The sequence below is a fragment of the Stegostoma tigrinum genome, chromosome 11, assembly GCF_030684315.1.
Source record: "Stegostoma tigrinum isolate sSteTig4 chromosome 11, sSteTig4.hap1, whole genome shotgun sequence".
Taxonomy (NCBI): domain Eukaryota; kingdom Metazoa; phylum Chordata; class Chondrichthyes; order Orectolobiformes; family Stegostomatidae; genus Stegostoma; species Stegostoma tigrinum.
Window position 1 is genome coordinate 73,753,872 of NC_081364.1, and position 17,332 is coordinate 73,771,203.

Below are 17,332 nucleotides of genomic sequence, written 5' to 3' on the forward strand. Positions count from 1 at the left end.
GATGTACTGGGAGTAGGTTTTTCTTCAAAACCTTCACAGGAGATTTGAAAGACAGCACAGGCAGACTGAGGGAAGGGGAGGAGGTAGGAACCTCAATTCGTTGACATGTTGTATCCTTAATTCAGAATTCAGCTATCTAAATGTTTGGCGACAAATGGAGGTCTGAATAGTGAATGGATCAGCAATTTTTCACTCAACACTTTTGGATCTTTTCTGTTGATACAACTTTTCTTTTCAAACAAACAAAATCTGTGTAGATTTTTGATACAATCAAGCAACTTCGTTAGTATGACTGCTGCTGTCCAGTGTTTGCTGCATTGCTGTGGGAGGAAGGCCCTCCACAGATCTTACAGGAAGTGCCAGCAGGTTTTTTTAACATTGTTGTATTTTGGATGAAACTTAATTAAGTCACACTTAAGACTAAAGCTTACTTTGTGCTCACTGAATCGATTACTGGAATCTCTTCTGCCACTGAGGTGTCAAAGCTTCCATATCTGCAACTGGTCATACAGCACAAACTAAGTGATTTTAAACAAGCTTGAATCTGCAATTTGCATTCAGCCGCTGAAAAACATCTGAAGGGTCAGGATTTCAGCATTTGAAGCCTTGATTACCGAGTTTGTTAAAACTTTGCACTGAAAATCCAATTTGGCATTTTACAGCATACCTGCCACTTCCCATACAAACAGAGAAGAGTAAAGCATTCAATGTGGTTCCGTCTCATCTGATCGTAACGTCAAATCTGCATTCCTGCCTCTCCTAATGACCTTTCACCTTATCTCCCTCAACAAGTATCTGTTTATCTTTGCATTTACAATATTCCAGAGCTCTGCTTTTACCATCTTTTCTGGAAGAAAACTCCAAAGAATACCTACATTTTGAGAGATTTTTTAAAAATCACTGTTTTAAATTGACAACCACTGACCTTTAGACACTCACCCTTCATTCTCGTCTCTTCTGTAAGAGGAAACATGGTCTCCATGTCTACCCTGTACAAATGCTCAGGTTTTTTTTGTTTCAATCACGTTGCCTCTTCCTTCCCTAAACACCAACTGATGCAAGCCTTGCCTGTGCAAATTTTCCTTGTAAGACAAATCATTTAGTCTCGGTATTATTCTGGTAAACCTGCTCTGAACTGCCTCTAATATATTTACTTCCATCCTTGAAATGCACTGACCAATACAAAGAAAATCATTCAAGGCATGGGCTCACCAATGATCCCTAATTTTGTGCTTAAATTCCCTCATGATAAAATGAAAACATTTAATTGCTTTCAAAATTACTTAATGTGTCTGTACATGATCATTTTGTGATTCATGCACGAGGATACCCAGATTCCACTCTATCTCAGAGCAATGCAATCTCCTTCAATAAAAACAAAACTGCTATTCTTTCTGCCAAAATGGACTTCAAATTTACCCACATACAACTCTGTTTGTCAGATCGTTGACTACTTGCTAAACCTATATTTCTCTGCAGTATTCCGAAGTCCTCTAAGGTTAATTTTTTAGCCCATATTTGTCACATCACCAAATCTGTCAGTCATCAATTCATTCCTTCAGAAGTCATGGACTGATCGTCAACACTTGGAAAACTTGGGCAGGAACAGATTTTTAAAATTATACTCATACGATACGATCCTAACCATTTTGAACTCAAGTTAATTCTCTGTCTCAAATAAAAACCTCAGTAAATGAGAACACTCACGTTAAAAGGGATGAATTCCCTGGATCTAATTACAGAACACCAAAATAACTGTAGCAACTAGTCAGACTGTTTCTCCCTTTCACCACGGATAAAGGAAAATTTTGAAATGTAGGGTGCGTGTAAGGTGAACGGATGCTATAAACATCCGTTGAATTATTATGATCTTTTAGCCGAATTAAAATGGTTGGCTCAAACACTAATCTTAAACACCAAATCTGTCCAATTGGTAAAATGGGTTTGAACTTTTGAACGGCATGGAAGCCATTTTGTTGCTGACTTTTTAAAAACTCCAAGAATCTCCCTGCAGATGGAGACTTTCACCATAAGACAATGGACAAGTTAGAGATCTAAGCAGCCAAAGTAATAAACAGCTACATTGTGAAAGGAGGAGACAGTAAATATAACAGATGATTGTCTTAACCACAGCTACCTTAGAGTTTAATGAGAACCAAACTCCTCAAATTTCAACAAACCACAGTTTACTGAGATTCCTTGGTTTTACGAAATTTTCGCTTTACCTTTAAAAGAATACCATCATCTAAGATGACCACCGGCCTAACACAAAAGCAAATAAGAAAGTAATAACCTGCGAAGAATTGTTGTCCACTATCTCACCTCTGAGAGATAACGTGAGACACATGAGTGAGCTGTGATGTTTCAAATTCTACGGCAAGTATGGGTCATCTTTTTTTAAAAACTCAGAAGCTTATTGCTGGAATTATTCTGCTGGAAGATTTATTTACTTGGGCAAAGAAAGAGAATATTTTGGCAACAGGCAAAAAGAGAAACCCAAATTCACTTTTGAAAGGTCCAGCTGGATCGACTTCTGCAACCCATTGGGTTCATGCAAGCCAGCTCATTAGCTTACTGCTTTGAAGAAAAATCTAATAATCTCTGGTTATTTGCTGATTTTCTCAAATTTTATAACCATAGCACATTTGGGAAACTTTTCCTGCCCAGGGATATCCCTCTAATGTCAGAGGTACATCAATTGAAGGTCAGCAGTGGTGAGAATCGCTTTGTCTCCGAACTATGTTTTGATAAGTTACCCCAAAACACCATTTGTGAAGTACATAAACTGTTCAATGCTCACCCAACATGCAAAAAACTAATGTATAAAAACTGAGGTGACAAGAGAAACCATCACTGATGTCATTTGAAAAACATTTCACCCATTATTACAGAATTGCGGTATTCCTGCATATTTCAGTTGGAAGCAGACATTCATTTGACCAACATTTCAGTTTTGCAATGAAGGTTCCTCACCCTGAACTCAGCTTCCAAACTTTGATTGTTATGCCCAACACAGACTTACAGACAATTGATCAGAGATAATGGGAACTGCAGATGCTGGAGAATCGAATTAACAAAGTGTGGAACTGGATGAACACAGCAGGCCAAGCAGCATGTTCGGAGCACAAAAGCTAGGTCTCGGCCTGACACTCAGCGTGTGTGCTCCTAAGATGCTGCTTAGCCTGCTGTGTTCATCCAGCTCCACACTTTGTTATTACAGAAAAATAACATTTTTCCATTCACTACATGCAGAAACTTAAACATTCCAAACATAGTTGTAGGAAGCTCCAAACTACATAAAAAGCATTGAAGGAAGTCAACGTCACTGTTTATCTTTAATACCAAGGTCTAGACATTGTCCTAATACATTCACCACACTTTTTAATCGTTGTATTGTACTGGTTCTCGATCGCTTCATTATTGCGGAAAAATAATCAAAAATACATTGGCACCTGTCTCAGCATTATGTTTTGTGAGTATGTTTTATTCACTTCTGTCCCAAATCACTAGCCGGGTGCTTAAACATGATTTGTGCCACCATTTGGGATCAGGGATATTGGAAAGCGATGGGGCCACAAAACAGGAGAGCTGAAGGACTGCTTTGCCTTGTGGTAAACAAACAAGCTCATCAGTCCCACTGCAGTCTCTCTTTATGAAGGATTTCAAGTCTAATTACTTTTAATCAAGTTATTCAAACTTATTATGACACATGACATAGGAGATAGAATTTGAATCTGGACCTTTTGGGCAGAAGGTGGAGGATAAAACCATCTGTGTGGAGGATAAAATCCTCCAGAATACTTTAAAAAATGTGGACTTTTCTGATGAAACTGGATGAAAGTTAAAGCCCAAATTTGCAGAGCTTAATGTCCAAGGGATTGGGGTGCAGGTAAGTTCGTGTCTTCAATGAACAAAAAATAGTCTCCCTTACTGAGGGTTGGATGGAGATTCTCAGTTTACTGAGAGTTGTTTCCATATGGCTAGTTTCAGCGATTCCTTGCCAGAAGGATTAATAACAAAAATTACTCAACAGAACATACTTTTCTATGATTACCATTAAACAAAGGAGATGCTCATAAGATTTATGCTCACTTGTCCAGGAGGATGTACAACACACTTTCAGCAGTGGTATATGCTTTGTATGTCGAAAAGAATGTGCGGATGTAGAAACGCTCCTTGTTCATGAGAGCGATTACAAAATTTTCGACGAGTCTTTTTGAGGTCTCAGAGTTAAGAATTTGAACGTTGGAGGTATCGACAGTGAGATGGGATGGAAGCTCATCTCCTGATGCCTACAGAGCATACAAATTTAAAAAGTAAATGTGATGCAGGAACGTTTATTTGTATCGATCTCTGACATGGTAGAAATATTTCAAAATGCTTCACATTTACATAATCATTTAAAAATCGCTCCAAGATTCATGAAGCTAAAACTAGGGCAGGTCACCAAAAGCTTGGTCAGAAAGATTGGTTTTGAGGACAAAGAGGAGATGTTTTGGAACAGTGTCCCAGAACTGGGTAGCTGAACACACCAATGACAGAATAAAGAAGATCAAGCATGCAGGCAAGATCAAAGTGGCCGGAATTAGAAGTGCAAAGATATGAGCATTGAAGGGTTGGAGGGGAATACCATTGATGAGGAGATACAATATGTTCAATCCAATGATAAAGCAGCTGGTCACTTCATGTATTGCTTGAACCATTAAAAAAAACACAAAGTTAAAGTCAAAACATCATCACAGAAACATGGCCAGCTAGATTCAGACAAAACAGAAATTTGAGCCTTGGAGTTATTTTGTATCGATCTCAAGAATATTAAACCATCATTTTAAGTAAATAAACATTTAATATTAAATCCCTTCAGCTGACTACCCACTATTTCTCAATTTCTACTTTAATCCAGTCATCAGACGGGCCAGAAAGTTTCCACAACAGACAAAATGTGGAATTATGTGCAGCAACTTCTGTCTACAGCTCGAGGCCACAGCAAGCAACAGGAAACAGAACCTCACCAGGAAACATGACAGTCTGGCTTCAATCCTGTTTGAATTCTCTGCTAACAATATCACTGACTTCACATTTCTGAACAATATTGTTTTGAGGAATCTAATTACTCTTGAAAGCAAGCTTACATAACTGCAAGGAAAGCAGAGAGGTGTAAAATGTTTGCTGACTTGGCGGAAAATAGAAGGAGGGAGAAACTGAAGAAAAAGGAAACCTCTGTTTTTTTTGTTCCACAACTCGTGTCATGCAAGGTTTCTTCCAATGTGCTGCCTAAGGTTTATCATACTTGATACTGTGGAGTGTGCAAAAGAAATTAAGAACTCTCACAAAGAACTTCATAGTTCAAATCACATCAAGCACCCCTATATCAAATTCACTTTCCTTCATGTCAGCAGATGAATATACCTTTGGGATTGGGCAGGGGTCCGGGTGGAGCATGTCAGCAAAGGAGGGAATTGGAGCACTCTTGAAGGAGCCTGATTTGAAATTTGAAATCCAATGTGAACCTCTCAACTTTGCCAGAGTAGCTGGCCGGTTCTGTCAGAATTATGAATCGTCTGTATTCACAGGAAATGTATTTCCAAGACTTGTTCCAAGTAATAGAAAATTGTACAAAATGTGTTTCAATTAAATGAAGTTGCCGTTTTAAGAACTTTACCCCACACAAGTATAAAAAAGCATGACTGCAGAAAAGCATAACCTTCAAACAAAGATAACAAAGTGTGGAGCTGGATGAACACAGCAGGCCAGGCAGCATCTTTGGAGCATAAAAGCTGACGTTTCGGGCCTGGACCCTCCATCAGAAAAGGGGGAGGGGGAGAGGGTTCTGAAATAAATGGGGAGAGAGGGGGAGGCGGATCGAAGATGGGTAGAGGAGAATATAGGTGGAGAGGAGACAGACAAGTTTCGAGGCAGGAATGGAGTCAGTAGAAGTGATTGTAGGTGGGGAGGTAGGGAGGGGATAGGTCAGGCTGGGGAGGTCGAATAGGTCAAGGGGGTGGGATGAGGTTAGACAGAAGAAAATGGGTGTGTTGCTTGGGGTGGGAGGAGGGGATAGGTGAGAGGAAGAACAGGTTAGGGAGGCGGGGACCAGGTGGGCTGGTATTGGGATGCGGTAGGGGAAGGGGAGATTTTGAAGCTCAAATTGTTTATGTGTCATCATATTTTGATCCAGTAAGACAAATAACATTAAAAATAAATTGATGTTTTATGACCATGATGACAATCTCAGTAAGAGAAATTATGTAATGTCCATGTTTAAATATTAAAAGAGCAAAACTATTGAATGTTTGCAATACATTACTAAAATAAAGGCTACCAGCTGTCAATACATTGCCTTCAACATTTTTAATGGTGAAATCTCTGTTCCTTTCTCTCTCACCCTACTACTCATTCCTTCCATCTGTTCTGCTGTTGTGGTAAAAGGCTATCAGCTCCCCTACTCAAATTTACTTCCTAATCATTCTTCCCGCTCTTTTCCTTCCCATTCATTGCACGGTGTAACAGAAGAAAGGGCAGGATATCTATGGAAGGATGTGCCCTCCAGTTTTCACAAGTTTTCACAATGCCAGCAAAAAGGAAAAAAAATACAATCGAGCGCAGTAAATCACGGTCCCTCAACGCACAGTTTTTGCGGCGATAAATCAAAACTGTTGTGTTTTCTCAGTATATTGTACACATGCAGTCAGTAAGCAATCAACAGGCATGGAGGAAATCTCTCAAGCAGATATTAATATGTCAATAAAAGCAGGATGGAACAGTTGAAGTTAATTATGCAGCGGAGAGAATCAACTGAAGTGTGCACATTCAGGTTTCAAATATTAAGTAGAGTTCCGCATGAACATTGTTTTATTTCCCTCTCGTCGTCAAAATGCCACAACACACTAGCTTGCCTGACAGATGACATGTTCTTTTCTTGTTTCGAATTCAGGAATTGGTTTGCAAATCTGGTTCAAATTTGGACTTTGTTCACTGAAGGTTGCCAGGCACAGCATGTTCCAGAGCAGTGGAAAGTGGCCAGTGATTGAATCACCATCTAATGCCCACTCTTAACCCCTATTAACACACTCCAGTTTGTGGCTATAAGTTAGTTCTAGTCATGATGATTGTCAAAAATTTATGAAAAACATGACAGTTATTTTCACCAAACCCACTACACTACATCAAAGGACACAATTCCTCTTCATGATTATATCGTTGCTCTATGTTCATCACGAATGTAAATTGGGTGACTATTCTATCTCAGTCTTAAATTGAAAAAAAGAATTTGCACGTCGCTTACTTAATTAATACCAATTAGAAAAGTTTGAACAGATCTCTATCCTACTACACAGCATACTTTTGTTACTCCATTTGTCTTACAGTTTGCTTGCTGAATATCTCAGAACTTAAACTATATTTTTTGAATTCATAGGAATAAGGTCTCTTGAGCTTGCTCCATTGTATCACATCATGATGCATTTCTTTCTTAACTCCACTTATCCATTTACCGTGAATACACTAGCATAACATAAATGGCAGTCTTGAAGTTCTGAATGAACCCAACAGAGTCCAACTTCAGAACCTCCAATGGACAACATTTTTTGGAAAAACGTCTGTCGCCAGATTTCACACCCATCGGACGTAGCTCGGATTTGAAAAGTGCAGCAACAGATATTTCCTGACATAAACAGTCAGTGATTATCACAAAAAAACCCAGCTTGTCTGTTCCAAAGTGACCCACCTTCGAAAAAAAAGTCACCATTACCACACCACATCATTGGGCTGTGCTCACATGAGCAAGAGAGAGAGAGACAGCTGGTGATTGTTTAACCAGCATGTCAGGCACGGGGAGACGTTGATAAGGACGAACCCTCATGGTCAACACAAATGTTTATTTACTCTTTCAATATCACCTTGCTCTTCCTTAGAACGATTGAAACTTTAAAAGGCCAAGTGAGCAGATCAGAGCATCAGCCTTCAAACATTTCAGCTCCCTCAAAATGAAACGGGACAAACCTGTGACCAAATATATAAAACATCTTGCACATCGTGGAAGAATGTGCGAGTGAGTGAGTGTTGGATGGTATCTAGGAATATGAAGAATAAGTAATCAGGGGATTGGAATTTGTTGTGTGTGAAAAAGCAAGGATAGTACATACCATTTTTATTCTGAGTAGTATGACGGAAATCTGACTGCTTCGGCAAGCTGACTGACCGGAAACAACAGTCAAATCTGTAAGATAAATGAAAACATCATGGGAGACAAAACCAAATTCAACATGTAAAGAGAAAGGCTGCCATAAAAAAATTAAATCCTGGACCAAAAAAGATAAAATGCTGACTTCAGTGTAGTTACATGTGTCCATGATCTATTTGCTCTTCTGATACCATGTTGCTCTTGCTCAGAAAACAAAACTTTAAAATCCTAACTGAGCCAACACGGACGTCAGGATTCAGACTTTTTAGGCCACTCAAAATAAAAATCAACAAAGCTTTCACATCAATTATGAATAAAAAATCACTCTACACACCCTGGAAGCACTGTCTCAGAATCTAAAGGGAGTAACCCAGAGTCAAAGCAAGGGAGGCTGCCTTCATGCAGGATAGGTTCACCAAGAGCAGTCTCTGGCATTAATACAGGGTAATGGGCTCTGCCAGATGGACACCCGAGGCAGTCAGCTTCTCAGAGTCCACACCTCTGCAGTCCAGTGAGTGGGACACAGTCAGCCCAGTGGGAGACTGAACCCGGTGTGGGGAGTGGGGAGAAAACAGCTGGGAAACTGTAGAGACATCAGTTAGATGTCGGGTCACCTATTGTTCAGTCTGTCAAGGTCGCAAAAGGGGGCTGCCACATCAGTCCTCATTGTGCTCAAAGATATTACACTGAGAACTGTCTGACTCCAGGGTCAGGCTGCTGTCATTGATGCAAGGCTGACGACTACTACTTTTCACAGGTGTCATGGACCGCTGCTGTTTTAATCTCGTTGGATACGGGAGGCACGGTGGCTCAGTGATTAGCACTGCAGCCTCACAGTGCCAGGAACCCGGGCTCGATTCCAGGCTCAGGCTGACTGTGTGGAATTTGCATATTCTCCCCGTGTCTGCATGGGTTTCCCCTGGGTGCTCCCACAGTCCAAAGATGTGTCGGCTAGGTGGATTGGCCATGCTAATTTGCCCGTAGTGTTGAGGGGTGTGTGGGTGAAAGGACGATGCGTCTGGGTGGGATGCTTCAAGGGGCGGTTTGGACTTGTTGGGCTGAAGGGCCTGTTTCCACACCGTAGGGAATCTAATCTAATTTAATATGTCACAGATGAGTATGAGCAAATGGAACAAAGGAGCAGGAATATTTCCAAGATAACAAAGTGTGGGGCTGGATGAACACAGCAGGCCAAGCAGCTGCAGTTCCCTGCTGTGTTCATCCAGCTCCACACTTTGTTATCTTGGATTCTCCAGTATCTGCAGTTCCCATTGTCTCTAAAGGCAAATTTCCATGTGAGGTCTGGAATAAGTGAGTCGATGCCTGACTGAACACAGGGAGACAAGGAACTGGATTGAAGCTTGTGCTTTGTAAAAAATTAATGATAACTCATACCTTTCAGAATCAAAGTGGGTTGGAGTCTGAGGAATGAGAAAGGTGAAGTATCGTCAAACCTAAAAGACAAATGAAAACACCATAAAAGTAAAAACCAAATTCAACATGAAAAGAGAAAGAGTACGATCACACTTAAATACTGGACCAAAAAATATGCTGACTTCAGCCTCATTACATGTGTCAAATATTCATTTGCGCCTTCACTGTCTACTTGGTCTTCCTTCAACAATTTAACATTTTAACTTGTCAACTGAGCAGCCAGGACATCACCCTTCAGATACTTCAGTTCAAAATGAAACTCAACAAAGCTTTGCTCTAATCCAACACCTTGAACATCTGGAATGATTTCCCAAAGGGCCTTTTTCATCTAAATACTATTTTTTGGCTGCTGTAATGTAGGAAAGGCACTGGTTAATGTGCAGAAAGCACGTTTTCATGAATAACAATTGGGAATGATTAGCTTTTCCATTGAAACAACATTCACTGAGGGATAAATAGTAGATGATTTATACGGGAGAATTCCATTCTTGTTTTTTTTGCGAATTGTTGTGATAATGGGATCTTGTGGTCATCCGAGATGAACATTTTTCCTGCTAATATCACCTTCAGCAAAGACCAGAAGAAACATTTTGCTCCATCAAACAGCGGACACAAAAATGTGGCCAATATAATTTTGGTTTTGGCAAGTACTGGAACCATTGCGACCCACAACATACACGCATTAATTCAATCGGGTTACCCCAAATTCACATCATTTTTCCAGTTTTCCCGTCTTTGAAATTCGTACTAAAATCCAATTTCTTTACAAATAGTGTCCAGTATATATTAAATTCAAATTACCTCAAAACTCTTCTCACAACCAAGAGTGATACCACGAAGGTATTGCTCCTTTCCCTCCGCTTCAATTAATGTTAGTTCTAATTACACTGATGAGGGAGAGAAAAGAAATAAGCGATTCGCACTTGAAACTGCAGAGCTACAAGTCTGCAATGTTCACCTCACGCTGTCTCAACATGAAGTGAGGACACACAGCAGTTATTGTTTATTCTTGTTTGTGTTTATGACATCACAGGCAAACCATTGTGACGTCACTGGGCTTATTCTTTTTTAAAAGAAAACCTTCCCGAGAAAGAACACAAAACCTGTTCGAGCAGTTACCTGCTGTTTTCCACTTCATCTCCGTGTACGCGGTTGTCATGTGGGGAGGGCTTGTTTGTAAACGTGGGCATCATGTCATGGATGCAGTTTCCCATCTTCACCATCTTCCCTTAACAGCCTTCCTGGTATATTGCCCATGGAGGTGAAGGCACCAGGAGGCCTGCCCACATGTGACCAATACGTCCATCAATTTATTTGGTGGCCAGACTGGCTGGTCAGCTGTCAAGAGGATGGATGGTCTCATCCGTCCTGAAAGTCCCTTAAAAACATCCCTGAGGTTAATTTAACCTTTATATTCACCTTCGAATACTTTGCACTCCTCTCATCACAGTCACAACAACACTTACTGTTATGTCCTGCATGTTCACCAACTCTCTATTCATGCTCATACATTACCTTCAGTTCCAGAGCCCTTATCTTATCTATTAGCCACCAGTGTGACACCCTACAAAATGCTTCTTGGGAATCCAGGTGTTATGCAGCTGTTGGTTTCCTCTTTGCGACCTCACTTGTTTGACTTTCAAAATGGAATGAAATTGTCAAACATGCCTGGCCCCAGGGTGACCTTGAACTGACCTGCAACTGCCCTGTCTCCATCATGGAATGTCTTCTTCTGGATTGACCACGACGATTTAATCAGATGATACGATTTTTGTTTTAAAAGCATTGCTGAAACATACTTAATGAAGAGACATTATTAAGCACTTTCCCAACTGATTGAAGTCATGTTAACTGGCTTTATTCCTTATTTTTGCTCCTCCTTCTTTCTTACATAGCAGTGTTACAACTGCTAATTTCTACTGAACTCAGACTTTTCCAGAATCCAGGATGTTTTGATAAATCAGAAACCAAAATATCTACAATGTCTGAAGCTGAGCTCCAGGAGTATTCAGTTTCTTGGAAGGACTGACAAGAAGGAGGAGGTAGGTCAGCATTGCTGGTTACGGAATAAAATTAATATGGTAATGACAATGGATATTAGTTCTGGTGAAATGGAGTCTGGGTACAGTTTAGAAACATCAAGGGACAGAAATTGACAGTGGTCAATGTATATACACCCCAGTCAACTCGAGTGGTAATTTTAGCAGAAGGCACTAAAAAGGAAATTGAAGACACCAGCAGAAAGGGAGAGCTCTAACTTTGATGAAAGGTCACTGACTTCAAGATTCAGGTGACTTCAGTCTGCATAAAGATTGGGCAAAGCAAATCAGTTATCATTCCATACAGGAGGAATTCCTGACGTACTTTTTGAATTCATTCACGGGATGAGGGCATCACTGGCTAGGGTAACATTTATTACCAATTCCTAAATGTCCAGAGAGCAGTTAAGAGTCAACCACATTGCTGTGGGTCAGGAGTTACACGTAAGCAAGAATGGCAGTTTACTTCCCTTAAAGGACAACGGATTCATGCTCATCATTAGACGCTTAATTCCAGGCTTGTATTGAATTCAAATTCCGCCGTCTGCTGCAACTGGATTCAAACACAAGTCCCCAAAGTACTATCTGGGTCTCTGGATTAAGTGTCCAGTGATAACAACCTCAGGCCACTGTCTCCCCAATGAAGTGTGTGCTGTGCGGGTTTCTGGATCAACACTTTGAGGAACCAACAAGCAAAACTGAAGTTTGAGGTGGGAAGACTGTGTCCATGCCCCCTCGGGGAAGTGAACCTCATTTTCACCCACAGAAGGAAACTAACAAGGAGACCTTCCACCGAGAGTGCCAGCGGCTTTCGGAGAGAGCAACCCCCAGAAAGCAGAACTTCACTCACTTGGCTCTATTGTCCCATTCCAGACTCCAAAACTAGAACCTATTTACAGCAACAAATGGAAGTATTTGATGGATGCCCTGGGTTTGTGCTCCTCCCCCATTGCTCACCTGCAGTTTTCCTGCATCACCTTGTACTTCCAGCCAAACATCACTGATGTCAGCTGCTTCCTGTCATTCCAAATGCTCCTCCTCAAGTGGAAGGACAAACAGCAATGTCGAATTTCAAACATATTTCCGACCTGTGGAGGAAATGATACTGTTATAATTTCAGATAATTTTTAAAGGGCTCTTTTTGACCTTTGAAGCAGGGGGTGTACAAACACTATCACAGGCTCGAACTCACAACCACTAGTTTCTGAGACCAGTGCTCTGACCACTGAGCTGTGGGGCCAGGCGCAAGACATGGAAAGAGGGTCTCATGTATTGGAAATAACAAAAGAATAGATAACTGGAGACTATTATATATCAAGACGTAACAAAACCGAAACAGAGCAGAGGGGCATCATGTGCAGAAGGTTGGGAGAATGCAAGGCCGAATCAGACAGTGTCCTGAGTGCCGTAAACTGATCTTTCCTGCTGGTCCAGAGATTACGATTCAGTGCCTTCACTGTCGTAGCCTGTTCATGGTTATCATTTAAAGTAATAAATCTGAAATACTGACTGATCTTGAGAAGCAGAATTATGTCATTGATCAGTCAAAATCGATTCACTCCATGTTACAGTTCCACAGCAGCAATGCCAGCTGAAACTGCCTGGCGTGCAATCAGTTTAAAACAAGAACAGAGGGGAGGTCAGGAAAAGTGAAGGGCAATGGTAGTTTGTGAGAGGTGACTGGAGGCCAAGTGGAGCCAGGTTCAATGTGGGTGTTGAAGACCAGTCTTCACTGTTACCCTGGCATACAGATCACATTGGATCAATCACACAAGGATCGTCCTTTGTGTGTTGTCCTTTGCACATCACAACTCGGGTCAGTGCCTTGAGGGGCTCGGAAATTTTTAATTTGTCAACTAACTCAGGTCAGTGGTGCACAAACTAAGCTGTGTCGGGACACTATTTAAATGGGTCACCACTCATTGCAATGACCCAGAACTATGCAGAAAGAGGAAGAACACCAATACAAAATCTTCGTTTTGAATGGCTATCCCTGCAATTTCATCCGCAGGTACTGACTAAACAGCAACACGAAGAGGACACATTATACCCTAACACACTGGACACACTGCCACACATCAAGAACATATCAGAACTGACAACTCCTATGACCACTAGGAATTACGGTAGCACACAAGCCCAAAGCCATGCTACGACAAACATTCTCAAGGATTAAAGACACCATACCCACGACATGCAGAACTGACAGTGTTTACAAAATACTGTGCAACGATTGCCACAAACATTATATCAGACAGACAGGAAGGAAACTTGCCGTCAGTGTACATGAACATCAGCCGGCAGCAAAATGACATGACAAACTTTCCCTAATATCAGTACACCCGGATAATGAAGGCCATCAATTTAACTGGGACAACATAACCGTAGTAGTGCAATCCAAACATAGCCACACATGGGAATTCCTAGAGGCATGGTTCTCAATCCATCATGCAGTCGGCAAACATATAGAATTGGACCCCATATGCAACCCATACAGAACAGAATGCGAAATGACAGAAGTTGCCGGAACAGACCGGGCAGTATAAATTTCAAGTGGAGGAGAACAACATCGCTTCTTCGGAAGTCTCACTCATGACGTTACCTTGCGTGGTGACGAAAAGTCTGAACGAAAACAAGCCAGCTGGGCGAGCAAGTTTACAACTTTACTTGTTATCTTTACCGTTTAATGTGTGGCTCAGTGTCAGTCTTATACACACAGTGTTCTACCCGCTTCTCCTGCTGTACACAAGGTTTCCCAGCAAAAGGCAGCTTTGTGTGGAACACATGCAGTTTCTCCTGACAATGGGTACTGTTGCCATGAGCTGGGATATGAAATATACAATGAGCTGAAGTAGCCCCACACTCAAGTTACTCATTTACCTTTTAATTTCAATTTTCAATTTCCAAAACCCAGCAATCCATTCACTTAAGCTGCTGGGAACCTGACAAAAACAGCGTTGGCCAGACATTCCTCTTCGGGAGTGTCTGTCAATTTGCAAGGGTAGAAAAGCTGTCAACTTCACTCGAGTGAGAGAGGATACAATATTCCAAACTTCCAATTCAAAATCAGATGCCGTATCAATTACACCACTGGCTCCACACGTCTTGCTGCAGCTTTCATCCTGTCGATTGCGATGTAATCAGGGATACTGGCGGAAAAACCATTTGCAAGGTGAATATCCTGCAAAATAATCACCGTCGCTGCTGCACTTCAACGTTCTCCACTTTGTGAAGCGGTGAATGTCACTGGCAAACGAAACACATTAGCCCTCACATGCCTGGTTCACTGTCACCTGTTTCTTTGCCACCTGTTTCTCTGCTGGAACTTGCCATTGCTTTGTTCACAGTCACTGCAAAGTTCTGCCTTGCATATTTTTTTATTAAATTATCTCCTCCCAACTTAAAAGCATTCCCTAGTATTGAAATCTCCCATCCTTGGGAAATGACGACCACAATTCATACTATCTACATGTCTCATTATTTTATGAACTTCTAACAGGCCACCTCTCAACCTCCTAAGCACCAGCAAGAAAAGTCAAAGTCTATCCAACCTTTCTTTATAAATCAAAGCTTCCATACCAGGCAACATCCTGGTAAACCTCTTCTTAACGCTCGCCAGCTTCATGATATGCCTCCTGTAATTGTGTGACAGAAACCGCACATTGTATTCCAGAAGAGGTCTCATCAACATCCTGTGCAACCTCAATATGACTTCCCAACTCCTAAACTGAAACAATTGAGCAATGAAGGCTGCCGTGCCAAAAGACTGTTTAACCACTGTCTAAATGGGATGGAAACTTCAAATAATCATGTACCTGGATCCCCTAAGTCCATGAATAGGCACCTTAACAGTGAGAGAAAGTCTGTGGGAGGATGAGGAATAGTTTTGAATTTCTTTGGCCTCACATCTGAAGAAATTTATTGCACACATGCAGCTGAATAAGTTCAACAATTCATACTCCGTGAAGAACTATAAATGAACCTGAAGATTTTTCAATTAAAAAGTAAAGTTAGACCCTCTCGAGTCAGAAGGAAGCCATCGCTGTTCTGTTTCTGAACTTCTCTTACCCAACAGGTTCTGCAACATGTCCATATGAAGATGGATAAGGGAGAACCAGTGGATGTAGTGTACCTGGACTTTCAGAAAGCCTTTGATAAAGTCCCACATAGGAGATTGGTGAATAAAATTAGGGCACATGGTACTGGGGGCAAAATGGATTGAAAATTGGCTGGCTGACAGGAAGCAAAATGTAGTGATAAACGGGTCCCTTTCAGAATGGCAGGCAGTGACCAGTGGGGTACCACAAGGTTCAGTGCTGGGACCGCAGCTGTTTACGATATATATTAATGATATAGACAACGGCATTAGAAGTAATTTTAGCAAATTTGCTGATGACACAAAATTGGGTGGCAGTGTGAAATGTGAGGAGGATGTTATGAGAATACAGGGTGAGTTGGACAAGCTAGGTGAGTGGACGGATACGTGGCAGATGCAGTTTAATGTGGATAAATGTGTGGTTATACACTTTGGTGGCAAGAACAGGAAGGCAGATTACCATCTCAATGCAGTCAAGTTCGGTAAAAGGGAAGTACAACGAGATCTAGGTGTTCTTGTACATCAGTCAATGAAAGCAAGCATGCACGTACAGCAAGCAGTGAAGAAAGCTAATAGCATGCTGGCCTCATAACAAGAGGAATTGAGTACAGGAGCAAAGAGGGCCTTCTGCAGCTGTACAGGGCCCTGGTGAGACCGCACCTGGAGTATTGTGTGCTGCTTTGGTCTCCAAATTTGAGGAAGGACATTCTGGCTATTCAGGGAGTGCAGCGTAGGTTCACGAGGTCAATTCCTGGAATGGCGTCCGGGACTATCATATGTTGAAAGATTGGAGCGACTGGGCTTGTATACACTTGAGTTTACAAGGATGAGAGGGGATCTGATTGAGGCGTATAAGATTATTAAGGGATTGGACACTCTGGAGGCAGGAAGCATGTTTCCGCTGATGGGTGAGTCCAGAACAGAAGACACAGTTTAAAAATAAGGGGTAGGCCATTTAGAGCAGAGTTGAGGAAAAACTTCTTCACCCAGAGAGCGATGGATATATGGAATGCACTGCCCCAGAAGGCAGTGGAGGCCAACTCTCTGGATACTTTCAAGAAAGAGATAGATAGAGCACTTAAAGATAGTGGAATCAAGGGTTATGAGGATAAGGCAGGAACAGGATACTGATTGTGGATGATCAGCCATGATCGTAATGAATGGTGGTGCTGGCTCGAAGGGTCGAATGGCCTACTCCAGCACCTATTGTCTATTCATTCACCATATCCAGATACATGAACGTTGGATCACTCTCCAAAGGTATCAGTAACTATTGCCAATCCTCAGTTACATCTGCAGAACTTGATGTTTGACCTTTCTGAACCAGTGCAGGTCATGTGGTGAAGTCGCACTTGCAATGATTTTAGGTAACGAGTTCCCAAATGATCGTGAAGGATTAGTGATGTTTTCCAAAAGAACAATTTAAATGTTTTCACATTTTTGATTCAATCCAATGATCTGACATATTACACAAGGTTGTCACAAAACAATATTTGATACCAGGTACTTATTAGGACAAGTGACCCAAAACTGGCCAAAGAAGTAGGTTTCAAGGAATATCCTGAACAAACAAGGGGACTT

At 41.4% G+C, this 17,332-nt stretch overlaps 1 protein-coding gene across 1 annotated transcript in view; it reads right to left on the reverse strand.

Annotated features, from left to right (window-relative positions):
- Nucleotides 1-17,332, reverse strand: part of LOC132210129 (MOG interacting and ectopic P-granules protein 1-like) — a 52,323-nt gene that overhangs the window by 33,276 nt on the left and 1,715 nt on the right. Inside the window, exons 2-5 of the mRNA XM_059649558.1 lie at nt 12,613-12,743; nt 9,578-9,636; nt 8,145-8,218; nt 4,093-4,292 (exon numbers count right to left, since the gene is read on the reverse strand). Of these exons, the coding sequence (XP_059505541.1) occupies nt 4,093-4,292; nt 8,145-8,218; nt 9,578-9,636; nt 12,613-12,734 (455 nt within the window). The 5' untranslated portion in view covers nt 12,735-12,743. The remainder of the gene's footprint in view (nt 1-4,092; nt 4,293-8,144; nt 8,219-9,577; nt 9,637-12,612; nt 12,744-17,332) is intronic.